The sequence below is a fragment of the Nyctibius grandis genome, chromosome 2, assembly GCF_013368605.1.
Source record: "Nyctibius grandis isolate bNycGra1 chromosome 2, bNycGra1.pri, whole genome shotgun sequence".
Classification (NCBI taxonomy): domain Eukaryota; kingdom Metazoa; phylum Chordata; class Aves; order Nyctibiiformes; family Nyctibiidae; genus Nyctibius; species Nyctibius grandis.
Window position 1 is genome coordinate 124,844,392 of NC_090659.1, and position 27,016 is coordinate 124,871,407.

The window sequence follows — 27,016 nt, forward strand, 5'->3', positions numbered from 1 at the left end:
TATTTTTGCCCAAGTTTATTTCTAGAAATTTGTACAAAAATTGATACTCTGTAATACAATAATCTATCAAATATGACAGATGAACATTTGTCTTTAGAGGCAAGATTCCAGGAATGTGAAGTACCGTCCTCTTGCGCAGAAGAAAGGCACATTTTGGAGCTCAAAATACACTCAACTGAACTGTTGAAAAGGCAGGCCAGACATGCAAGTAGTGCAATGTTTCAGGTTTATACATAAACACGTTGTACTCTGAAGAAATGTCACTACAAGCAGTGTTAACATCCACGTAAACATTTCATAAACACTTTAAGTCACTCACTTTAGATCCTCCGCGTGAAAAGGCTACTCCTTTACATTCACTGGACGGAATATTTAAAAGCCATCTTTGGGCAGAAGTTATTCCTAGCTTTCCCCAAATCCTTTTGGGATCCAAAACACTTCCATGAATAGTCCCATTGCATTTACCCCTACAGGCTACCCTAAGGGTCTGCAACACTGGGGCCACATGATTGCACCATCCCACCAGCTCCTAGAACTTGTCCTTGGAGTTTTGTGGCTATGAAGGAGTCCCATACTTCCAGCTACATGCCTCTGTGCAAGCAGCACCTGGGACAGACCTGCTTCTAAACTGACATTCGAAATACAAGTGGTGAAATTACAGCCACTGAAGTATCCATCATGTTGGATGGATCAAGGTCCACCAGACTCGTATCCTTTGGTTTCTTGCCCTGCACACAGTAGGTGCCACACCATGGGGTTCAGCAGCCTGCTTGTGCTTTCAGAAGGGGCTTTCCCAAAGCAGAAGTGCCCTCATGCTATGTAAGGACATCTCAACATGGCTCTTGTGCAACACGCCTGTAATACTGCTGTCCCAGTCAAATCAACCTGCTGCTTCTTGATTGAAAACCAGATGGATCCTACTCTCCCAAAACAGCTTGGGCTAGTGGGTACAGTAGCTGCAGGAACGCTTCTAATCCATTGCTGGCAATCCAACAGCATTGTATAGCAGATTACAAAGGCAATCATTTCCCCCATCCAAATCCTCACAGCAATGGGGAGTTGTGCTTTTTTCAATAGAAAGACTTTTTTAATGGGATTTATCCAACATAAAGCCTTTTTTTAATTATTTTTTAAAAGTGGTCTAGCAATACTTTAAAACACTTTCTTTGAAAGACACATACATCCACACATGCTTTCAAGTACACGATGACAGCTTGGACTCCTGGAGAAGATGTGTTGATTCTGAGAGAAGAAGGTGCTGCTGAGCCAGTCCCTTCAGTTGACTTCCAAGACCTCAGTCTCTGGCAGGCCAAATTTGCTCTTATACTTGTCAAAGAGTTTGATCAGGGAGTCCACATACATGCTGTGGTAGAAGTCCACTTCCCTCTGGGATGGATTATCAATCTTGGGGATGGTGATGGGCTCCCCAACTGATAAAAAGAAAGAAAGATCCACATGTTAGGCTGAATGCTCCTGTACAGCCTGGAGATTTGTCCTCTATGGCCACAGCTATGGTAGTTCAGCACATCCACCCTGGCATAGCACAGCTTGCCATTATAGCAGGGGTTTGCCTGATTCCTCAGAGTTTTGCTAGGCTCTGAAGCACAGTTGTCCCACCACCAGGGCCCTCATCACATCTGCAGCGATATCCAGACCCATTTTAGCTACACAAATGCCAGCAGTGCAGAGCCTCTACTGTGCAAGGTGGTTGGGAAGTCCCACTTGCTTCTGTTTACAGCAGAGTGATAAATCCCTCCTCAATTAACAGGAACCAAGACTAAAAGCCGCAGTTCTCGTGTATACCTCTATACACACCCCACAAAAGCAAAGTAGCCCTTTTCTTCCTCTCCCTCAAAGCGTTACTGCTTTGGGCTGGAAGACTCAAAGGCAAATTTTAGGGTTGGCTTTAAGCTTCAGCTATCAGACAGCATCACACTGCCAGTTCTAGCAGGGGGGCAGGCAGGCTGCTTCTGACTTTAGCCATCCAAGAGCAGAGAAACAAGAGCAGAGAAACTAGCAGCTATCGCATTTTTTCCTTCAGTAGAGCCCACTTGCAAAACTGGCTGGCAGTAGAGCATAATGAGAGGCTTGTAGCCTGTGGAAACTATTCTAGCTCATTCTCAGCTTTGCTGGAAGGTTTTATACAGAAGGGTAAATGGAGTTTTATAGTCAAGACTCCCAAGACCAAGCTAGAGTAAGGGTATGGCATAGACTCAAGCATGCTGCTACCTAGAGGAGCACATAGCGTATTTATACCAAGGACTTACCAACAGTAGTGATGGGCTTGGAGTAAGGTAACAACCCCCAGGTGTTGGAAGAGAAGAGGCCACGACCATGAAAGATGCATGGAGCAAAGCCAATGTGCTTCTGAAACTTCTTCTGAACCCATCTTCCCCAGGAACCCTCCTCGAAGATCACCTGCTTGTACACTTCATTCTCCCCAAAGGAGTAGACAGGAACCAAGTCCGCACTAGAAAGATGGAAAGATGTTAGGACCCCGCACCCCTGGTCTACGGTCAATTCTACAGCACCACACTCACTGCTGTGTACTCTTCCAGCCTGCACATTTGCAGATTTTACTGGCCAGACCTTTGTTTGCAGCACAAGGTACTGACACGTCAACCAGACCTGACATGATATAGTAAATATACTTTTAAGGCATGCAAGAGAATTGTACTGGCAATGGGCCCATGAAACTCTACCCAGTCGGGCATTGAATATGCTACCATATAGTCTCATCTCTGATTTTTGATGGACATCCCATTTCAGACACATGGGATCCCTGGAGGTCGCAGGGGCTGCACAGGTGATGCCCCATGCAGGTTACTGACACCTGCCTCTCCTTGCCCTGGAAGCCTCCTGTTGTCCTAGGCATCTTCCTACCCCTGTCCCCTGCTCAGGGGCAGAAGCCAGAGGAGAGACTCATGTGTCTGATGGTCTGGGCATACATCCACACAACACAGTAAGACCTCAGAAAGGAGAATCCATCCAAGAGATCAGCTGCTTCAGGGGACGAGAACACCTTTCATATGCTAGCAGTACTGCTCTAGCATTGAGGTTGCCTCTTACCCATGTCGTAGAGCCAGTTTCACAAATCCTTTCCGGTTTCTCAGTGTCACAGAGTTCTTCCCTGGGGTGCAGTTCAGGGACTCCGCTGCCCCTCCAACCACGATGATGATGGCATTGCCACTGCCGTTCTTGGACAAGATGTAGTCTATGCTGTCACGGTTCACAGGACATATACCTGCATATCCAAGAGACAGACATAAGGGTCAAGCTGCAGGATTAAGATGATCCTGGATGATTCTGAAGACACCAGCCATACCTGTAGCAAAAAGTTTGTGCCTTGATTGCAAGTTGAGTTGTCCACCTTCCCTGTGGTCATAGAAGGTTGTATATATTATCAAGCAACACATTCCTCAACTAAACAAGCAGTTAATAGACCTTGACAGCACTAGACTTGGTCATAAACAATTGCCTTTGGCATCTCTAAGCACAGAAGAAAATCCTCGCTGAAGCCTTTGTGTTAAGGGCAACTTTTTGGGAGCTGGTGTTGGTGGAGTTTAAGGACATCCTCTCTCCAAGTAAGCTTTGCAGTAGGGCTGGTTTATCCTCACTGGGGAAGCAAAGCAATGGTGTTATTTTGATGCACGAGAGGCTGAATTTGACTAGTTCCTCAGCAAATCCAAGTAGTGGAACAGATCTTGCTTTGGGAGGATGCTTTAGTGATACAAAAAAAATAAACTGACAAGCCTTCCACAGGCAGATCTATTATGGACTAATTTAAAAAAAAAATTTTTTTCTGAACTAAGATCTCACGCTCTTGCACAGTGAGAGCAAAATCCTTTGCTCTCCTCGGAAGGAAGAGATGTATGGGACAGAGTGCTCAGGTAAGTCCATACTCTGAGATGAGTGTCTGGGAAGGTCTTTCCCTCTACCCCACGCTGGAAGGGACAGGACTGCACTATCAGTCACAGCACTCCAGCTTTACAAAGCAATCCCTGCCCTAAAGCATCAGTCCCCACTCCAGGGATCTTATCATTCAGCCCAATGAAAGAAGGAACATTTAATTTCTGCATTATTGCTCTAAAAATACTAAGAAGTTTGATTCTGTCCTCCTGAAACTCATGCTTTTATCCTACAGTTATTGCCAGAGCTTACTCATGCCTCACATTTTTGGCCAGGATAAGCCAAGGAGAAGTGAGATGTCATCATTTACATTCCCATCCACGCAAGTCTGAGTTGTGTCGAGTACTTAAGGTCATTGCACTAGGAAGGGCAGTATTACACAACTTAATTTTAGAAGCTGATTCTGCACGTCTCATGGTAGTCATCACTTGAACCACGAACTAAATGTTGAATGGGTCCCGTGGGATTACACAGGGCAAGTCTGCAAGCCTTCATGTGTATCTTGAAACCCTGGGCATCAAGGTCACCAGCTAATCCCAGCTACAGAGCACAGGGGAACAGACCTCACTTGAGATAGATCAGCTGGATTTGAAGATTAGAACTCCATTTCTTTCAGCACAGCTACAACTCTCCCTGACCATGTTTCCTTTGAAAGGCTCAGGCTACACTTGCTGCTCCAGAGGAGAGAAGCCTTCGTACTTCTCCTCCACACCAAGGCTCACTGACTACACAGCCCTGGCTAACAGGGCAGCACAGATTTATGCTCAGCCATTTCACACTTGTTCGCAGAAGGAGATTACGCCAGCTCACAGCACTGAGCGTTGAAATCCTTCCTCCAGAAAATGCAACGAGACAGGCAGACAAGTGGCAATTGCTAAATTGTGCTCTTTAGCACATTTACACAGTATATAGGATTTTTCTGGCCATCTCCTCATGCCTTAGAGGATTCCTGCTGTAGCTCTAATATCTAGAAGGCTATAAAACATTGTAATATGCAGCAGTTGGTTGTAAACCAGCTATTTATGTGTATTGGTAATTTATTTTTTTTTTCTGTTTTGCCAGAATTTCACTTGAAGTGGTTCATCCACAAAACAAAGGATCCAGGGAACCATCAGCACTTCCCAAGCAATGTTAAAACCTTTGTAGTGACACCCTTAAGTTCCAGGATAGGAAAATGAAGACAAATTATGGCTTCCAGAAAGTTAACTTTGTCCAAGAGATCACACCTGTAGTCTTGCTTAAATCCTAAGTACAGAGGAAGCAGAATTTCCCACTGATTTAACTAATGCTCAGGGACAGCCCAACCAGCCCTGTCAGCACTGATGTTGCCAACATCTACTCCTACCTTCCTTCCAAATGGGAGGGAAGCAGCTCTGGCTGGCCACAAGATTTGTCTACCAGTCATCCTGAGCAGACTGAACAAGTGTTTTTTAAAATATAGAAAGGCTGATGCTGCATGGAAGCTTAAGCATCACGTGAAATAAGTTAATAGACATGATAGACCAGAAAGCAGGTCCCAACTTCTCACAGACTGCTGTCCTTCAGAATCCCAAGTGATGGGAACTACACACTTCACACAGCAACTTCCATCTGATGCAGGAAGACAGAAACCAGCTTGCTTGAGATACTGCCCTTCCTAGGCAGGGACAAACACTTTTTCTGCACCAGATCCAGGTAGTTTTCCTCTCCCTCACCAAATTAAGGCCGTAATCTTGGAAACAGTCAAACCTACCAAGTTAGAGCCAAGTACAGCTACTCCTGTCCTCTCTCCAGCCATGAATCAAGATTCAGCCAAAATGCTATATTAATATACCTGGTTTAAAGTCATTTTTGGTGAATCTGTTCCAGGAACAGCAAACAGGGTACTGGATTGTTCAATTCACAGTCTTTAAACGTTACCCCCTCATCTCTACCTAACCGACAGCCATCCTCACTCTGAAAAGGAAGCTCAGGCCATGCAAGAATACCGTTTCTTGAGGCTGTCAACACTGCTTCCTCTGCCCAGTCATAACCTACAAGCCCTCCATCATTAAAATACTGGAATCCATTAGAACAGGCCTATTAATGTCGTTCAGCAAACTTATATCACTGCCTAATCCCTGTGACCCATCTATAGGAGTATTTTCAGGGAAGGGGCTCTTCTGAATAGCTGAAGCTCTGCAATACCCCAGACTCTTCACTCCTGCCAAACACCCAGAACTGTGGTTGGGTGAAGAAGGCATCTGTCACCACCATAAGACCTAGATGCATGACTGCTCATGTGGTAATGAGCCCAGGAGCAGAGCTAGCCATGGTATTCACATTTCAAAGGCTAATGAATACTTTATATTTTCAGTTAGTGCGACTTCTTCATCTCACAGTACCTCCTAATGGTAACCAGAACCACCTGCTTCCATGTCTCCATCTTCCACACCCACAACTACAGATGCCAGATATCTTTACTATGCCTTTGGACAAGAGTATCCTTGAGTTAAGGATGGATGCAGAGAAGCACCAGTCCCCACAGCCCACGCTAGTCACATTTATTCACAGCTTCTTCTTGACAACTATGTGAAAGCAACCTTTGTGTGATGCTACAAGAGAGAAGTGGTTATGTGAGCTTCTGCCACAGCCTTTCAGTTGAAAGAGGGGAAGACAGCTCAGAGGCAAGGGCATGAGTAGAAGGAACAAAGTGCTCTTGCACTTACCGCCAGACATTAAGTAGTCCCTCAAAATGGGCATCCTGAAGTTCCCAGCCAGGGTAGCGAGGTATGGTCGGATCCCAGGGAATTTCTGGCCGACACCTGTGGCCTCTGTGCTGAAGTTGCAAAAAGCACCCAAGCCCATGATGCCATGCGGATGGTACCCAAAGATGTAATTCCTGGTGGTCAGCAGATTATGGGTTTTAACCAGCTAGGAAAGAAAAGAGTGAGGTCACATGAAGACAGATGTTTTCAGGTAATAAGAAAAAAATGGAGAAAAAAGTCAAAATTCCCAGCTTTTGCCTCTCATCCCACCAGGGAGAACAGCCTCAGGGCTGGAGTATGGACTACCCTGGATTTCAGAGGCTGTGGTAAGAGCAGCCACTTAGACTTCAGTTCCCCAAGCAGAGGGAGCAGAATAAACAGGCTGATCTTCGACACAAGAAGGCTGCCAGCCAAGCAGGAACAGGCGTTGGGTTGCAGCAGCCTGTGCCCTTTGTTTCTGTACTCCTCCCAAAGGTATTCTTACAAGCCTCTTGCCCAAACCAACCAAGTTCTTCATGGCCCTGTAGCCACAGCTACACCTCCTTCCAGGCCCCCTCACCACATTAGTGGCTCACATCCCAGTATGAGGAGGGGAAAAAAAGAACAACCAAAAAAAAAAAATCAGTGTCCCATAACAGAAGCAAGTTTGCTTAATACCTGAAAAAAGACCCAACCACTTAGTATGCCTGCTGGCCACCCTCCAAGAGCAAAAACATGCAGAAGGGTGACTTCCCACTGGAAACTATCCCTCCTTTCAAGAGGTTTTGCCCTGGCCTACATGCCAAAGGGCCAACAAGACACCTCAAGCCATCCACAGCAGTGTTCTGATTTCTGCAGGACATGCTTCAGGAGCAGTAACTGTATTGGTTTGGGGATGTGCAATATTCCTAACCATTTACTCATTTGTTTGCACAGCATGGACACTCTAAAGCTGTCTCAGCCATGCACAGCATAACCCATGCCCTGGTACCACTACTGAGGTTGGTACCACTACTGACACTGAGGTGCTGGAGCGAGTCCAGAGAAGGGCAACGAAGCTGGTGAAGGGTCTGGAGCACAAGTGTGATGAGGAGTGGCTGAGGGACCTGGGGGGTGTTTAGTCTGGAGAAAAGAAGGCTGAGGGTAGACCTTCTCACTCTCTACAACTGCCTGAAAGGAGGGTGTAGCGAGGTGGAGGTCAGTCTCTTTTCCGAATTAACAAGCTATAGGACAAGAGGAAAAGGCCTCAAGTTGTGCCAGGGGAGGGTTAGATTGGAGATCAGGGACAATGTCTTCATGGAAAGGGTTGTCAGGCACTGGAACAGGCTGCCCAGGGCAGTGGTGGAGTCACCATCCCTGGAGGGATTTAAAAGCCGTGTAGATGTGGTGTTTCGGGACATGGTTTGGTGGTGGACTTGGCAGTGCTGGGTTAACGGTTGGACTTGATGGTCTTAAAGGTCCTTTCGAACCAAAACGATTCTATGGTTCTATACTGTCAGAGGGGTTTTTTTTGATGCTATAAGTAGCAGCAGCATTCCATGCATCAGAGCATCTTTTCCTGGCAGTACACAAGCGGTCTGAGTAAGCACACAACAGGACTGCTACATCACTCTACAGAAGCAGGGATCAAATTTAATATTTTTCAGGATGCAATGGTGCCAGATTTTGCTGACTACAACAAAAGTCAGCAAAAGGTCTCAGGCTGGGGCAGGACCTACAAGTCCCAGCTGCACCTTCAGCATAAGGTGCTAAACAACTGCACCCCATCCCTCAAATGGGACATGCAAAGGTCACTCTGCGTCAGCTCCTGTAGGAAAAAGCGCAGATTTCCAAGACGTCACATCAGCATTACATACCCCGCCGTCTTGGCCAAGAAGCACTTTGGCAGTAAGCAAGCAAATCCATTTTGTTGAATCATGCTACAGGGAGCTGAAGTGCCATTGCGACACGCCGAAGCAGAGTGCCCAGAAATTTGATTCCCTCCTCTCCACATTCCCACCACTGTCCCTAGATGAGGCTATGGCACTTGTGCTATTTAAGGCAGCAGCTGCAATACCGGCGTGACACTGCAGCGGGTTGAGCACATCGACTACTCTCCTCCATTGACTACTCCCCTCCACACTTTCCTCTAGCTTTGAGGTCACGTAGGGCTCCAGGAAGCACATGCAGATACTTGTGGTTGCAGCAGCTCTGTAGAGCCCCACAGCCTATGGCACACCAAGTCATCCTTTCTCCCCTTTCCCTTCTTGCCCAATTAGTAGATGACTTTGCTTTCACTCCCCAGGGTGTGAGGGCTGTTCCTTAACCAGTTGGAGCAAACAGGGCTCCCAGACTAGACTGGAAACCACTCTCCAGGAAATACTGGAGAGGCAAAAAAACCCACCCCAATTATATGGTAAGCAACCCACAGAATCAATCAGGTTGGAAGAGACCTCTGGGATCATCGAGTCCAACCATTGCCCTGACACCACCATGGCAACTAGACCAGGGCACTAAGTGCCATGTCCAGGCTTTTCTTAAACCCCTCCAGAGATGGTGACTCCACCACCTCCCTGGGCAGCCCCTTCCAATGGCTAATGACCCTTGCTGAGAAGAAATGCTTCCTAATGTCCAACCTGAACCTCCCCTGGCGAAGCTTGAGGCTGTGTCCTCTTGTTCTATCACTAGTTGCCTGGGAGAAGAGGTTGACTCCCACTCCACTACAACCTCCCGTCAGGTAGCTGTAGACTGCCCCTCCATCTCTCAGCTCTTGCTCAGTTGTAGAAGACTCAAGGCCTGGTAGCTACAGACACGTGTGGCTTGGTTGAACCAGTGGCAGAAACTTCTCCTTAGAGCTCTTGTCAGAGCAGGGTGGTGGTTTCCAGGCTCCAAGCCTCATCCTTCACCTGCACCAAGTACAGCTGCTTTAAGAGGAAGCCAGCTGAAACAGAGGGTTTGTCCTCGTCACTCTGGAGCACAAGGCATTTGTGAGCTGAGCTTGGCAAACCCATGTACATGCTCTTTTACAGAAGACATGCCCTTCTCCTGCTGCCAGCCATGGCAAGTACCCTGCTCCAGCCCCTCCACCATGTGGAAGGACACCCAGTTCCCAGTGGAGCCAATTGCTTGCATACCTCACACGAGCCCCAGCCAAGCCTTATCACTCTGTGTTCGCTTTCCAAGACCTCCTGTTATGGAGGCAGAGGGTTATACTTCCCCTGCTTGGTGATACCCACTGTGCTCACCCACACCACTCACACAAGTAGTGCAGGAACAAGGCAAGGGGTGTGCAGGGAACCAGCTCACCTGCACATCCCACCCATGGCAAGTTAAAATGGGAATATCTGAGCAGCACTGGAGACTCAATGAGAATCAAATGCTCACAACAGGGATTTACATGTCTGAGAGTCACCCTGGCATTCATATGTGTGCTTTTCCCCATCAGTTTGTCCCATGCAGGCTGCCACTGCCCTCCACAGGTTGTCCCACAACAGAAGCTGAACTTGTCTTAGAATCCTAGAATTATAGAATCACAGAATGGTTTGGGTTGGAAGTGACCTTAAAGATCATCTAGTTCCAACCCCCCTGCCATGGGCAGGGACACCTTCCACTAGACCAGGTTGCTCCAAGCCCCATCCAACCTGGCCTTGAACACTGCCACAGAGGGGGCAGACACAGCTTCTCTGGGCAACCTGGGCCAGTGTCCCACCACCCTCACAGCCAAGAATTTCTTCCTAAGATCTCATCTCAATCTCCCCTCTTTCAGTTTAAAACTGTTCCCCCTCGTCCTGTCACTCCATGTCCTTGGAAAAAGCCCCTCTCCCGCTTTCCTGTAGCCCCTTCAGGTACTGGAAGGTGCTAGAAGGTCTCCCCAGAGCCTTCTCTTCTCCAGGCTGAACAGCCCCAACTCTCTCAGCCTGTCTCCACAGCAGAGGTGCTCCAGCCCTCTGAGCATCTTTGTGGCCCTTCATCTTCCCCTACACAAGGCAAGCCAGGGCAACCAAAGACTGCGCAGGCATCAGACAAGTTTGTGCACTTACCTGTGTGTGGTGCAGATCTTAGATCTGCTAATGCATAGACTCAGCCCAGGGCCTAAGCTGCCAACACCAAAGGCAAGGCTGTCACGGCTCCCTGAATTTAGTCTAGAAGCAGGAGTTTTTGAAGTGCTGTAATCACTTATTCCTCGTCTCAAGCAAGACTGAAGCTTTCCTTAGGAGGCTGATCACTCACTACTAGTTTTCTTGCACCTTCCCCCTTGACAAGCAAACAATGAGCTGCTGGGCTGCCTTATCAGGTTGGCCTAAGGAATTGCTGTAGCTGTCATTTGACAACACTTTTGCAACTCTGTTCTGAACCTCCAGCAGGTTTTCCCTTTTGCCATGATGAGACAGAGGCAGCATGTCCTTGCTCCATCCCAAACAGATTATTACAGTGCTGGGACTGAAGCTGGACCTTCACCCCACTGCACTAACACGCCTGTTCCCAGCTGCTGTCCGAGACCAAACCTGTTTCAGTGGGAGCAAAGGTCCATCCATCTCCTAGAGTAATAAGATTTCTCTAAACAGATCTAAGCCTGCCTACAGAAGCTATAAAGAAGTGCAACTACAGTAAAAACTAGTGTCAATATTTGAGTGCCAGATACTCCCAAAGAACGTTATCACCAATTTTATTTGTAGGAACAGGATGAGCAAGTAGCACATTCATGTGTGGAGAAAGAGGACTGCAAAGACATTGCTGCTCAGCACCAGGAGCCAGCAAAGAGCAGGCTGGAAGTGAGTGGTCTAGGTGGGTGCTCAGCCTACCTGCAAGGTGAGCAGCACAGTGACCACAGGAGCACGCAGAAAGCAGAAAATCAGAGCTCACCTGCAGGATCCAAGCAGCACTGGGGAGCACGTAAGCTTGCAAAATAACTGAACAGTTGCAATTAGCTGCATCACACCCAGCAGCACTATGGAAAAAATTATCTGACCTTCCCAGCAATGCAGGCCTGGACCTGAAGACCCCTCCAAGCTCTCAGTATTACCACCACGCTACATCACACATAAGAAGCAAAAGCCTCCATTTCCATTCTGTAAGTCATCTACAACAACAGCCAAGGAGACGCTTTGTCAGGCAGCCAGCCAAGCCAGACTGCGAGACAAATGCTGCAAAAAGAAAAAGTCACTGTCTTGCAACAGTCCCTGCTCTGGCACACTGCCGACTCTCCCATCTCAGCAGGAGAATGAGAAGGTCTCACAGCACACATTCAAAATGCTCACTGCTTGACAAAGGGGAGCCAAAGGTCTGCACTCATTGCTATCTGAAGTGCTATCGCCTACGGAGATAGGCAGCAGCTGTGCTCCTATGCTCAGGTGATGGCTTCTTTACCTAAAGAAGACCTTTAGATTGTGGCACTCCCCATGTGACATCCTCAGATAATGGGGATGTGCTCAGGGGGCTGCTGGGACCTGGCCTGCCTCTGCAGCAGCGGGGTTGAGTCCAGCCAGGCACACAGCACCGTGATCACACCTTCCGTGGCAGTTCAGCACCAGGATTTAGCTCACTGGAAGCTTCCTCAGCTCCTTCATGCACTGCTTAGCTTAAAGCACTATTTGCAAGCCCAGCCACTAAGGAATCTTAAGCTTCTAGTGCCCCAAAATAGCTTATTACTGTCAGAGCAGCTGCACGAAGCCTCAGCGAATGTGGACAAGTGCTCATGCTGAGGAACTGAGCCAGATTCAGGCTGGTTCTCAAATCCACCTGGTATTACAAAACATGACCTGGTATCTCCAGATACACGTGCAATAGTCCTACTGGTGTTTCAGGGTGGGAGGCACTGCTGACTCAGGTGGAAGCTAAGCATAATAATCATAAAAAATGTCAAGGCCTCCCCTCCAAAGTCTTTAGTGCCACAACTGTCACCCACAGGGAGCTGGCTCCCTAAGCCTGGGGAGGTGGCCTTAGGGTTTTGGAAAAGAAAAAAAAAATCTGCAAAACTGCTTCCTATTTATTGCCTGGAATAGGAGTAAAATCTGAGCTAACACCCTAATGCAGGCGGTACCCATGCATGCAGCTAGCACAGCTCTGTGTGCAGTTTGCAGAAGCTGAGTTTAGCATTACAAGTGCCACAGGTGAGATTGTCACTGGTGTGACCTGCCCTCACAGTGCTCAGTGGACACATGGCACAGGATGAGGTGCAGCAGGTGACTGCCCCGACAAACCACGAGTCCCAGAGACAAACCAAGCTTTGCTAAGCCATTACACCAACAGTTCAGGATCCAGTCAAGGAGAATTTTGCAGACAGAAGATTTAAACAAGTGGCCACCTCTAGACCAATCTCCCTCTTGACTGAAGACAGGTAAATAGTTTATCCAATGAGTTCCTGTGTTCTTAGCAAGTTCAAGCTCAAGCTGTTTTGCTGGTTGGTACCACAAAAGACAATATTCATGCCCATAATTGCAGACAACCACCTCTAGCACCTCACAGCCCCACCATCCCTGTAGCAGGCTTTAACAAACATGCAGCCAGCTGGCTGTTTTCCCCATAGCAAGTGCAGGAGTTATCCCCACAGCTGTCAACCCTCATGTGCTGCTCTTTACATACCATTTACCAGTGGGCTCTGTAACCCTTGCACAACTCTACCCCCCTTAGTGACAAAGGAATTATAGCCATAAGGGGTTCTCACAAATGGACTGCGGGACCTAGCAAGTATTTATCTAAAACAGCAGAAGTTCAGTTTATCTACCCAATCTCACCTCTAAACCTACCTGAACAACCCACCTGTTTGACAAGCTTCTAATCTCCAGTGGATCTGACCTGCATGGCTGGTACAGAGCATGTTTCCATGTAGACAGGGGCCAAATATGCCATCAAAGGAGAGGTGAAACAAGGGGAGCAGCCATTACAGGTGACCTTCTTGAATCAAGTCCCCAAGAGAAACTAGCCTATTTTAGCACTCAGCAATATCAAGAAGACAGGGTTGTTGCACTACTGAGGACTTTGTACTAGAAGACACGTTTGAGACCCGTCTTCAACACCAGAGCACGCTCTGTTCTCCATTAGCTTTGAGACCTGGGTTGACCAGCCACTTGCAGCCTGTGCAAGCTGTAGTGTATTTTTCCATGTACACCTACACTTGCCAAGAATTACCTGTTAAGAGCAGCAAGAGTATGGCAAGAGGTTTGTTCACCAGCAACATGTTCAGGCACCCTGAGAGTTCAAGTGATTTGGTAAAGGAATCCAGTCTATGTTGCTTCTGCTTGCTCCTGGGACTGGATTCCCTACTGCCTTCTGAGGCTGGACTGTCTTAGGGAAGGGTGGCTCATCAAAAGCCACAGCAAGATCCCTCCCTTTTGCTCAGGCTGAACAAAGCTTGCCAACAGCCTTACGTAACAGTCCTTTTGGCTGTGTGTCCTTCCAAAGAGGATCAAGTTCCCTCCTGGCTGAATTTGGCCCCTGCTCCCTTCCAAGTCCTCCAGCTAATTCTGCAGTCCCCAGAGCAGACCAGCAGCCCTATCCTGTCTGCAACACATCTGAACTAGCAGGAAAATACAAGCACAAGGCAAGCAAATTACAAGCTGGAGAACTGGAGCTATTCCCACCACTGGAAACCCCCATTCCCCAAAGCAGCTAGACTTCAGAGCTGATGTCACTGCTCCCTGTGAAGTGGTAAGGCTTTTGGTGCACAGGGTTCCCAGCTATCCTTACCCATTACACTGCTGCCTGTGGATGTAACTGGAAATCAGACCACAACTGAACTAGATTTACAAGAAGAGAACACAGGTAGGGCTAGGCACAATGCAGGGCTGCTGCAGCACAGAAGAGAAGTTGGAGAGATGGACAGGAGCCGTACTGCTACATGGCAGGTTGCCTCAAGAAGTCTGGTGATAAAGCCATCAGAAGCAGCATCTTCTACAAGTCATGATACCACCACTGGTGATGCATTTCAGATTTTAGAAACACAGCTGTTCCAAGGAGTAGCATAGCAAAGGTAATTAAGCCATGTCCTGCTTCCAGTTTAGTGTCATGGATAGACTAGTGTCAGTCCAACATCATCTCCACAGGGGTTATTACAAGTCAGTCTAAAACAGTTAAGTCTCAATGTATACAATTAAATGGTTACTTACTCTTATTGGAAAATAATCCCTGAAGTACCTCCATATAGCCCAGTTTCTCACCCATTGGGATCTTCTTCCACCTGAGCAGAAAAAAAAAATCATGTTTTTAAAGCTCTTTCCACATGGGTGCCCACCAAAAAGCCTAGAGGACTCCAGATTGTTGATTTCTTTAGTGAGACAGCAAGCTATTTCATTCCTCTAAGTGGGACACCTGCATCTTTCACTAGAACCAGGTGAAACCATCCATGTTCAGGGTACTTCGAGCTAATTAAGGCCTATCTACAAATTCAGGGTAGGATACAACTTGATAATCTGTTGTAGTTGGTCAATGGACAATTCAAGCTAGAAAAAGCTCAGTGTTAACCTCACATTCATCCTTTGGGAAAGGCCAAGATCCTGGATGATTTCAGTGGTCTTGAAGCAATGGAGAATTGTGCTAAACTGGCTATGAAAGGAATTGCCATCAAAGCTTGTTGCCATTGCTGTGGTGGGTTCTCAGAGCGGGTTTCTACAGGATGTTCTCCAAAATAAAGTTTTCTGCTTTATTTGCAGCAACACTGACTCCATAGGGGAGCCACATCTTAATAGTTATGCCATAATTCCAACCTTGCAAGAGCTGGAGAGGACAGCAAGATCTTGAAGTTTTATGTAGATCTTCCGGACCCACAGGAAGGACCTAAGCCTTATAAATATGTTGCTAAAAGCGAGCAATGGCATGATATTAGTGAACATTGTCTTGTATCACCCTCAGCACCAATGAAACCTGCAGTCACTCCTGCCAAGGGCTGACATTTGTATGCTTTTGGTCAGCGATTCAGCCAAGTCCCACTAAGAAGGGAACTCACTCATTATAAGGAAGTGCTTCTTTGTCCAAATATGAGGACAGGGACACTTAAACATCAAGGATCTATTCTGCAATATTTACCTTTCTTTGGTGTATTCCAGTCAAATACCAGCCAGGCCAAATATAGAGCAGCAATCACCCAGCAGTCTGTGCACAGTATGTACATGAGGATTAAAGTGCAAGCAACACCTGTATAGGTCCAAGAAAGAGAAGAAAACAAGGTCGCATCAGGTTTTGGTCTGCATTTACACTTGCATTAAGAGCCCCTTGCCTTTTGACCCTTCTATACTGAAGTCTTGGTCTCAATCTGATGTCATTAATCCTCAATCAAATTGGATTTAGCACCTTACGTAGGACTGAGTCAGCTTCCTCCAAAGCTACCTAAAGTCCCTCAACCTCCCCTTCATGGTTTCTCCAGGTGTCTTCTACAATATCTCCAAGTAGGGCAGCTGCTTCACCAGGCAACAGCAAGACTTCATGAGCATCAAGATTCCTCTGTGGCCCACACTGAAGGGATTTCTTCCACAGCTACACAAATCTTCTACACATTACACCAGCTCTACACCAACCATCCCACCAGGATGCCAGAGATCCCACTCACAACTTATGTTGCCATTTTAGCACAAACTAAATTGGGAAGGAACAGCAAGAATTGCTTGACAGACTGCAATCAGCACCTTTCTCCAGTTTAATCATCAACAATACTCTGGAGCAGAGCAGCCTGGGACTTCACATAACAGAAGTACCCAGAGACAGTCTTTGCTGTTTTACTGGTCTGACACAAACGCTTCTTGCCCATCTCTGCTGCCTCTTGGAAGGAGTCCAAGCCAAGAGGAAGGCACTAGTGTTGCAATCAGTTGCATCAGTTACCAGTTGCTTCTAAGAAATTTCTTTGTGGACATTCCCAAGAGTGAGTCAGGTGAGAGATTTCCAATTGTTTCAGTCTTATTTCTATGGTAGACACAGACATGAGCTAAACATCAGTAGGTCTGTCCATAGTTCCTGTGTTTTTCTAGAGGCAGGTAAAGTCATTTATTGCCAAAATATCAAACTATGCAAGTGTGCTCTGCAATATCCACATGCCCCAGGAACTCTCCTGCTGCAGCACAAATCCAGTAATTAATGCTTATGTAAAAGTTAATATTTTTGCATTAAAAGTTTTCTAGAATAAAAAAAAGCTTTGCTTTCAGCCCAAAGGTGTTACTCACCCATGATAAGGAAAGTGAGAACCCATTGCAGCACAGAGATGATTTGGAGTTGTTTCTCTACTTTGGATTTAGATAGCCAGAACAAGTCTTGCAGAGCAGAAAGAATGCTCGATCCTGTGCCTAAGAAAAAAAAAAACAAAAAGAAATCAAGCTACACTTGCACACTGAGCAAAGATAACAATATTTTCCTTTAAGATAGGAGGTGTTAAATCAATGTTCAAGCAGTTTGCTTTTAGAGCAAGGCTTGTCAAAGGCTAATATTTCCCATGGAGTTTAGGCATCCTGGAAGGGGAAGGGTTGCCATCTGCAAACATCCAGCTGTTTTGGGGATGCTGGAGGGGATTAATGGGTAACATCAGTTCCCACCTGAGCAAGCCTCTATTCACTTGACCATAAAAGCACAAAGGATATCAACATATGGTCATAACACACATCCCCACTTTAAACTGCCAGTTGCTGGAAGTGATGTTTGATAACACCATGAGTTCACCATAAGATAAAGATCAGCTGTCCCAAACCACAGGCAAACACACACCAGGCTGTGGTTCGAACTGTTGCTCATCTACCCTTCACCAGGCCCGTTGCACAACTCCTCTGTGCATGTTCAAGGAAAGCCCTGCACTCCAGCCTTACACAGCACAGCTCAAGGGCTGGTTGAGCAACACCTCAACCCATGACCCCACAGATCCACAGCTCCAAGGGTAAGGAAAACTATCAGAGTCTTTCTAAAGCAGTAAATGAGGAAGGAAGGAGTTGAAAGCTACTCTTTTAGAAGCTTAAGCTATTCAAGCAGAGAGAAAACAAATTTAAAAAATGAAGTGAAAGACTTGATTTCTATATGAGGAACCACCCACTGCGGTGTCTGCTGATGTGCTCAACAACCTCCAGAAAGAAGCAATCGCAAGTGGGTTTTCCTTCACTTCTCTTCATTCCTTTATTTCACAAGCACCATAATTACTGGCTAAAATGCAAATCAAGCTGCTGGCCTGTGAACAAACCAGGAGGTGTGTTTACGTATTTCCTTTTCTCTTTAAGGATCAGCCCATTATTAGAAGGGACGTGATGCTGCTAACCAGCTGTTATATTGAATGGCTTCAGTCCTTGCTGTCGCTGGCAAGACAGGACACTGGTAGTGGCGATACCATGGCAAGTACTCACACTTAGTCAAATGGAAGTCTGATGGAGAAGGGCCTCTTCTCCAGATATAGGTGGGTACTACAGTCTTGGTCACTTCATAGAATCACAGAATCGTTTTGCTTGGAAATGACCTTTAAGACCATCAAGCCTAACTGTTAACCCAGCACTGCCAAGTCCACCACTAAACCATGTACTTAAGCACCACATCTACATGGCTTTTAAATCCCTCCAGGGATGGGGACTCCACCACTGCCCTGGGCAGCCTGTTCCAATGCTTGACAACCCTTTCGGTGAAGACATTTTCCCTGATCTCCAATCTAAACCTCCCCTGGCACAACTTGAGGCTTATTCCTCTCATCCTATCACTTGTTACCTGGGAGAAGAGACCAACCTCCACCTCGCTACACCCTCCTTTCAGGCAGTTGTAGAAAGCGAGAAGGTCTCCCCTGAACCTCCTCTTCTCCACACTAAACACCCCCAGGTCCCTCAGCCGCTCCCCATCACACTTGTGCTCCAGACCCTACACCAGCTTTGTTGCCCTTCTCTGGACTCACTCCAGCACCTCAAGGTCTTTCTTGTAGTGAGGGGCCCAAAACTGAACACAGGATTCGAGGTGCAGCCTCACCAGTGCTGAGTACAGGGGGAAAAGCAGGTTTCCACAAAGCAGGTTTCACTAATGCAGCCTTTAAACACACAAAGCATCTCTGCAGTCTTTGCTGTTGCCCTTCCTGATGGTCTAAGCAATAGGATTAATGCACAGCAGCTGCACCTGCAGCACTGCTGTGTTAGTTTTGCAGCTTCTTTCCTCCCCCTCTTAAACACCATTTAACTTTAAGTCTGCACATGGTCCCTAGGACCAACAGCTACCTGCCTCCCTGAGCCTTTCTGCTAGTAAAGGACATCAGCCAGAAGCCACACCAGACCCTGCAGCCTAAATCTAGAGTCAGCCCACCCAGCCTAGGCCCTTGGCTCTGCTTAGTCTGAGTTGAATGAACAATCCTTGCAATGGGTTGGGCATTAACTACTCCAAGCAGACAAAGTTTTGGTCGAGGATAGATCATGTCACTGCAACTGCCAGTAAACTGAAACCTACAGCGCTAATCGAGTCTGAAGCAGCAGCTCAAGTTGAAGGCAGGTCTTTGTGAGCTAACATAGTACTTGCTGAATTCACTCTTAATACTGCAAGTATCTCTCCAGTTTGAGATGAGACAGGGCAACACGCCGATGAGTTAAACCACCACAGATTTGCAACACTAGAGAACCTAACCAGGAAGGCTCAGAAATTCTGTGCTGCAGCTCTCCACATTTCATAGTAAATACCTAAATCTGGGTAATAAAAAAAAAAAACGGGATGGAGTTTATTATTAAGACTGAGTCACCTGTCCAAGGGTGAGAGAAATCAGTTGCTCCTGCTGAGGAGGAGCCTGGGAGCAGCCTCTACTGCAGCTCTAGGAACTTGCTGTCCCAAAAACCTGGTTTACAAAACTGCACGTGGACAGACCTCATGTGGTCTGAGGACTGCCAGAGAGTAGTTTAAAGGAAGCTTTTAGCAATAGTGGTGTCACTGGCCATATTTGTATGCCCCCAAAATAAGACAAAAGCCTTAGAAATTATTAGTGATCCATAATAAAAGCCCAGCCCCATGTAATTCATCCTTCCAGAACCTGTAGTTACACTACCAAAACATCTTTGGATTGATGAATCCAACACTCCAGCCCTGGATCAGCTAAATCCCTATCCTCTTCCCCTGAAGAAAACAACTGTTTATCCCTTCAGATGAGAATTTTCACCCCAGCATTTTCTAGATGTTTTAACAAATCGTAGGCATTGCTAACCCTGTAAATAGACCGGTTGGGTAGCATAAGTCAGCCTGTCAAATTGTTTCCCTAACCACATTAAGCTTTTTGTGGCTATGTTCAACTCTTGCAGGCAGAAGGAAGACACAGGTTTGGCAGACAGCTCTGAGCAGGCAGCTGAGCACTTGCCCTTGGACAAGTGGTGTCCTGGGTCAGTTATTTGCTGAAAGCAAAAACATCCTTTGCAGAGATCAAGATTCCCAAAAGCCAGTTGTTACCATGGGCTGAATATCAGCATTTAATTCCTAGTTAAGGACATAAAAGAAGTCCAGTGGCAATGGAAAGGGCTGTGGGAAGGGGCAGAGGTGTCACCTGGCAAGTACATCTGACTGTGCATGGTCTACCTTTGCACCAGCCCCCTGCACGCTCCAGATGGACCCAGTGCATCAACTGCACACTGGGCAATTACAGATTTTAGTGCTGAGGCAGCCATTTCCAGCCAGTCCTGAGCTTGCTGTTCGTAGTGTCAGACGTAACACCCTGTGTACTCAACCCTCCCTGCAAGCCTCACCTCCTTTCTCCTTCAGCTGTAGTAGCCAGGAGGCATTTTTGGGAAGACCCTCCATGCTCTGGAGAGCCAGGCTGGTTACCAGTGACAGAGCACAAGAGCTTTGACAAGTCCACAAAAATGTGTTTTTTTGGGGGACTTGGACACAGCAGAAAACCTCAACACTGATACTTGAGCTCAGTTCTTTAAAGAAAACTTTTTTCTTTTAAGGGCTCACTTGTGTGCCCACCCCAAGCATCATTCACATATTAAAAGCCCAAAGGAGAATTAAGCATAGGAAAGGCAATTTCTTGAACTTTCAAGGAATACATTAAGCTAATAACCAAGTTTAATAAGGTCCATTAGACATGATTAATTTTGAGGCAAAGGATACTGTATACTCCAGCCTTTGGTATCCATTTGGATCAGTCTTTTCCCAATGAAGTATTTTGAATCCTGGAGAAACACAGACCTCCATCTTCTACTGCTGAAGACAGTTGCTTATCACATGCTGGCCACCCAGCATAGCTTCTGCAGCATTTTCCAGTTGCTCTGTTTTCCAGGGCACCTGTTCCAGAACTGGACAGCCTGGCTGTTTGGGGTCACAGCCTTAGCAACCCGTGTCTACACAGTAGAGATCTTAGCAACAGCTTTCCTGGTCTCCGATGAGATCCTGAGCCCCTGAACTCACACTGCAGCTCATGCCCTGCAGTATTGATGGGATACTCCCTGTACTAAGCCATGCATGGATCTCAATGATGCTACTTGCCAAGATGGCCAAAAGATGGACTTCCCCAGGAGACCTCACTGCTGCTCAGTGACAGCAGCCACCTGCAGCCTTCCAAGGAAGCTCAGTGACATTACCCAGCTGTCCCTCAACTGGTGATGGGCTTAGTACACTGATTTATTTCCAGCAGCCATCAGAGTCAAGCACAAGAGATGCTACCAAAGAGATCCTGGAGTCAATGAAGGGTTTGACCAAGCATTTGACTCCCACCTGCACAGACTCAGCTAGGGACAGCATCTGGTACACTTCCAGTGCAGTTTATTTCAGATCAAGTGCTGAAAAAACATGATTTAGCTAAGCAAGGAGGTAGACCCAAAGGTCCCCTAAGAGGAAGTGAACAGGACTTCACACTTGTGCACCAGAAAACCCAATCCACAGCACCTAATTAAGAAGCAGCCAAATAAATTAGCTGAGAGGAAGTGTAAGTGTTACAGACAGTTAAAAATACACTGAAAGCTTGATAAAGCCAAGCTTCATCTGCTACCTTTTCAACACAATTAGCATGTTAACTCTCAGCCAAGACTTATACTGCATAACACAGCTTATTTAAAGGAAAACCAGATTAGATGCAGTATAGCAGAGCCCCTCCAAAGCATAAGGTGCAAATTGACATTTTGAGCTACATATTTGGCAGAGAAGCTGATATTGGAGGCGTAACAAAACAAACAGACCAATACTAGGGTAATTGTGAGGACTCAGCCTCCCGTGCAAGAGCCGGAGTCTGCACAGCAAGCTGCTACGTTAAACGTGCATCTGTAAAACCCCTTGAGCAACACACGTTACTCTATGCCCAGGTTTACTCAGGTGCCACAGCTGCAGTGCACAAGCTCTCTCCACTTCCAGCTTTGTTGTTAGTGGTACTAGATAGTGAATCATTTGTTAGAGAATAACGAATTACCAGCAGTGGGGGGTATAGTTATCCTGCCCTGTACACAGCCATATAGCAGTTTGCTCATGCCCCAGGAGACTACTTAATAATCCCATACTATCTGTGGTAACGAACGCCTACAACTGGAGGTCAACAACATAGTTAACGGACATGTGACAAGAACATTTATTTCAGCCCCATTAGAAAGGAGCTGGGATTCTGCACAGCAAATAAATTTGTTATGACATTTATCTCATGGTAGATCTGCATTACTTGCAACACTGAACTTGGCCTTCAGTCTTGATGGTCACAGCTGTATGTGGGTTAAAGTTAGGTAACCATGAGGGTAGACCCACCTGTGCTAGACCAGTCAACAATTTCAGATTTAAGTCAGCAAGACTTAACAGTTCTAGACAAGAGAAAGGGAACCATCGTGCTACATCTCATCAGCGTGCCCAGGAGATGAGTGTAGGAGCTCTAAAAGAAGGGCTCAGTCATGAAAAAGTCCAGACCTCTACCTCCCAGGCAGTTTTTTCAAGAGGCAACACCATAACTCAGCTGGCAGTGATACCATACTCCCAAAACAGGAGCCCCCAGGTCCCCCTCAGAGCAAAAGTAAGGTCTGCCAAACCTCAGATGCAGCATAAGACTAATTCCAAGGTAAAGGTGAGTGAAATCACCTTCCTCACCCCAAACCATTCTACAATTTTGTTCCATGTTGCTGAAGTTCAATATTGCCTAAAGCGCTTAGCCACAGTCCAGCCAAAACAAAAGGAGAGAAGGAGCTTCTGTAAGATGAACAACTACCTGAAAGGAGGGTGTGGTGAGGGGGGGTCTGTCTGTTCTCCCAGGTAACAAGCGATAGGACAAGAGAAAAAGGCCTCAAGTTGTGCCAGGGGAGGTTTAGATTGGAGATCAGGGACAATGTCTTCACCAAAAGGGTTGTCAAGCACTGGAAAAGGCTGCCCAGGGCAGTGGTGGAGTCCCCATCCCTGGAGGGATTTAAAAGCCATGTAGATGTGGTGCTGAGGGACATGGGTTAGTGGTGGCCTTGGCAGTGCTGGGTTAACGGTTGGACTTGGTCTCAAAGGTCCTTTCCAACCAAAGCGATTCTGTGATTCTATGAAACAAGATAAGAGGAGATACTTCAGAAAAAAAAAAAAAAAAGGACAGCTTTAAATGCTCTGGCCACACTAGCATCCTTCTTCAGAAGAGTGGATCACTCCTTGCTCCTCTGCCAAACACAAGGAGGAGAGCACCTGGACAGCCTATGGCCGAAGTGGGTCAGGTCAAGATGAGATGATAACCACTCCTACACAACCAAAGTGTCTCAAAGCATCATCCAACCCTAGGCATTGATCCAAGGTCCACTCTGATTTTTACAATACTGGGTTGGTGTCCAAGAAGTTCCCCTGCATACACAGAGAGATGGACAGAGAGGCAAATGCCTGCACCTTTTTTTGCTTGTTTTTAAATAGGATCAGACTTGCAGCCAAATTCACAAGCACTAGGACAAAGCCAGATGCCAGGCAAGCAAGACTGAAGACTGAAGACTCAAGGACAGTATGAGCCATTCAGACTCTCACCTCACAAAAGTCAGGGAAGTAGGAAAAAAGTCCAGTGGGTTTGTTCTAAATATCCTGTGCAGTGGGGGAAATTATCTAACGTGATCAAGCAGCACGTGAGGTCCCGTGCACGAACCACTGCACCACGTCACCTCTGCCCATCTTTGATCTGCAGGGTCCCACGTCATCATTCCCAAAGCCCAGCCTGAGTCTGAGCTCCTCTGGCAGGCACCTGGGCTTTTGCTTTGAAGCTGGTCCTGCATCTTGTTGTTGCCCATGACAGGCTACAGAACTGGCAAGGGGTTGCGTTGGTGGATGCTGCAGTCACCAAGGCAACATGTCACATCTCCCCAGGCAGAAGCACATGAAGAAATTAGTGAGGAAGGACAAATATCACTGCAGGACACCCACGAGGTACCTCAGAGGAAAACTGACCTGAGGAGAGTTAAGACAGCTTTCCATCCCTTAAGCAGGATTATCTAGAGATGAGGCCAATCACTGTCCCTAAACCACACTCCATTTTGAATTATGCACGTGTCCTAGATCCATCATCAACATGCCAGTGCCAACAAGGTGGCCACTGAGGTCTCGGGTCAGCCCTACATATTTTATAGGTCTCCTGAATGATTTATTCTCTGTACTTGGCTTGCAGTTAACTCTCAATTTAACAGTTCACATACTGTTAATCCAAATAATCTCTCATCTCAAAACATCATTTGGCATCTTGCTAGTTGTATAAGCAAGGTAAATGACTTTAAGGACTAGAGCTGAGCATGGGAAACACATGTAGATTCTTTTCCCCAATCTGTTTGCAACTGATCCTACAGATCCATCTCCAACATTGGTGCCACATCTTCCTGACAAAGATGAGTACCAGCAGCTTTACACGCAGGACTGGGCAGGACACGGTGCGAAAACAAGAGCTTAGGGGTTAATTCACCAGGTTCAGGTCCTCTTAGCTCTGCTAATGATTTGCTTAATCAACAAGCCATTTCACAGGTCCCTTCATCCCAGAAGGAATTAGCAGCTTGTTTTTTCAGGGCAAAAAACCTTTTAAAACACAGACAGAGCACTCACTCAAGGACCCTCCACAAGGTACAGGGTAAACTGTTGTTCAAGTGCATTTTCCTGCAAAACCCTCACTGTTTGCAAGTGGTGACACTTCTCTAGACAAGCACCCTTGCAGGAGGGGTACGAGGCTCCATCAAGCAAAATATTTAGACTTGCTGAATTTATTCCTGCAAGATCCATAGAGCTGCTTTTACAAGCACGCAAGGGAGCTTGCAGATCGGGATTTCCCATATTGTCTCTCCAGCATCTTTAAACCTACATGTTTCAGCCTGCAGCAGGAAGCATCCAGCATCTGCAGCAGCTCTGCCCATGATGGGTGCCAGCCACCAGCACCCAACCTGCTCCTCGCACTGAGGAAGTGACTTACCAGCACGGAAGGGTGTAAAAGCAACCCCTTTGCTGTACTTCCTAACGTAAAACCTTCCTTTCACACTGGATCTCCAACTCCCCATCACAAAGCAACAATAAATAGCAACGCTTTTGGGTTTTCCTCACCTGTTGGTGTAGGTGTGGGGAATATAATATTACAAAACAGGGCTGCAAACTGCATTTTACCAGTCATGCAGTGTTGGTAAAACTACTACACTCTCCTTCCTACCATCACACGGAGGAAAAAAAAAAAAGCTCGTTTTTAAGCAAGTGTCACCCGCCCGCATTTTTCCGTGGTGCAAAAACAGTTAGATAACAAACCAGAGCCGTTTCCAACAGCTTCAGCAAAGCAGCCCGACCCCCCAAGCTCGCTAAAAATCAAAACCTTGCGCAGAGAGCTGTAATCCTCCCCCCTAAGGGAAGCCGCAGCCAGCCTCCCCGCCATTGCGTGCTGCTTTTCCACCTCCTTCCCCCTCTTAAACAACCACTCCTGCACGCAGGAAGGAGTAAGAGGAATATAATAAATAAAGATGAGGGTTTCGGTGCTGCTCCCACCCCATCCTGCACCTTGGAGCGCCGGGATGCTGCTCCCCCCCCGCAGCAGCATCCTCCCGGTGCCGGGACCCGCCTCTACCCCCCGGCTCCCCGGTACCTCGCAGCACCCCGGAGTAGGCAGCGATGATGGTCTTCATGGCGGAGGGGTGGTCAGGTCCCGGCCAAGGCCATGGGATGGAGAAGTGAAGCCGGCTCTGCAGCCCCAGTGCGGCCGGCGAGTGGGAGAGGAACCGGCTGCGTATCCCTATATAGCTCCGGGGAGGAGGAGGAGGAGGAGGAGGAGGAGGAGGGCGGGGAGGGGAGGGGCGGGCCCCGGCAGGGCGGGTGGTCCCTCAGCCCGGGGAGGGGGGGGGGAAGCTCTTGGCCCCGGTGATTAACCACAGAATGGTTTGGGTTGGAAGGGACCTTAAAGTCCATCTAGTTCCAACCCCCTGCCATGGGCAGGGACACCTTCCACCAGACCAGGTTGCTCCAAGCCCCATCCAGCCTGGCCTTGAACACTGCCAGGGAGGGGGCAGCCACAGCTGCTCTGGGCAGCCTGGGCCAGGGTCTCACTACCCTCACAGGCAAGAATTTCTTTCTAAGATCTCGTCTAAATCTCCCCTCTTTCAGTTTAAAACCGTTCCCCCTCGTCCTATCACTCCATGCCCTTGTAAAAAGCCCCTCTCCAGCTTTCCTGTAGCCCCTTCAGGTACTGGAAGGTGCTAGACGGTCTCCCCAGAGCCTTCTCTTCTCCAGGCTGAACAGCCCCAGCGCTCTCAGCCTGTCTCCAGAGCAGAGGGGCTCCAGCTCTCTGAGCATCTCCGTGGCCTCCTCTGGACTCGCTCCAACAGCTCCGTGTCCTTCTTCTGTTGGGGGCCCCAGAGCTGGACGCAGCACTGCAGGGGGGGTCTCACGAGAGCGGAGCAGAGGGGCAGAATCCCCTCCCTCGCCCTGCTGGCCACGCTGCTGGGGATGCAGCCCAGGACACCGGTGGCTTTCTGGGCTGTAAGCTCACGTTGCCGGCTCATGGTGAGCTTCTCGTCACCCATCACCCCCAAGTCCTTCTCCTCAGGGCTGCTCTCAATCCATTCTCCACCCAGCATGCGATGGGGATTTGGGGGGGAGGACAAGGCAGGAGGGCACCCCCACACCCTCTTCCCTCCCTGTTTTCCTTCTCCCCATCACAGGGTGGTGAAAAATCCTCCCAAGCCCCCATTAGTGATGGTCCCCTTCTTGCTCAAATGCTCTTCCATCCCAGTCTTGGCTGCTTTTAGCTTCCCCAGTGGGATTTGGGAGATCTGTGTTCCTAAAAGTATCATTAAATTAAGACAAAAGGTAGAAAAGAGAAAATTTTAGAAACTTTATTAACAGCAGCTTTAATGGTTTCATTAGGTTTCATTTTCATTAAGATAGCCTGCAGGTATGCCCAAACCACTGACCAAGCCTCATTTTCTTCTAACAAGATGTTTAAGGATCTACTCACGAGATCCATAAGAAACAAGGTGTCATTTAGGTTTGCATCAAGGTTTTAACGTAGCTACACTTGCCAAGAGATTTCTGTAGATTGTTACAGATAGGGACAGATGGGTCTGTCCCAG

The 27,016-nt window shown here is 47.4% G+C and overlaps 1 protein-coding gene across 1 annotated transcript; it reads right to left on the reverse strand.

Annotated features, from left to right (window-relative positions):
- On the reverse strand, nucleotides 1-25,655 carry DGAT2 (diacylglycerol O-acyltransferase 2). The gene is made up of 8 exons (XM_068418090.1): nucleotides 25,534-25,655; nucleotides 16,742-16,861; nucleotides 15,615-15,722; nucleotides 14,699-14,769; nucleotides 6,597-6,801; nucleotides 3,070-3,244; nucleotides 2,268-2,470; nucleotides 1-1,430 (listed from the first exon to the last, which is right to left on the reverse strand). Exons 1-8 carry the CDS (start codon nucleotides 25,571-25,573, stop codon nucleotides 1,276-1,278), a joined length of 1,077 nt encoding a protein of 358 aa, XP_068274191.1. The 5' UTR covers nucleotides 25,574-25,655; the 3' UTR covers nucleotides 1-1,275.
- Between the last annotated feature and the right edge of the window lie 1,361 nt (nucleotides 25,656-27,016).

What these genes read in the sequence shown, in the direction of transcription:
- DGAT2 (XM_068418090.1), bottom strand. Translation starts at nt 25,573, where the DNA reads ATGAAGACCATCATCGCTGCCTACTCCGGGGTGCTGCGAG. An exon ending in GGACTACTTAATGTCTGGCG is followed by an intron (nt 3,245 to 6,596) that starts GTAAGTGCAAGA and finishes TTGGATATGCAG; the next exon opens with GTATATGTCCTGTGAACCGT. An exon ending in CAAGCCCATCACTACTGTTG is followed by an intron (nt 1,431 to 2,267) that starts GTAAGTCCTTGG and finishes TCTTTTTATCAG; the next exon opens with TTGGGGAGCCCATCACCATC.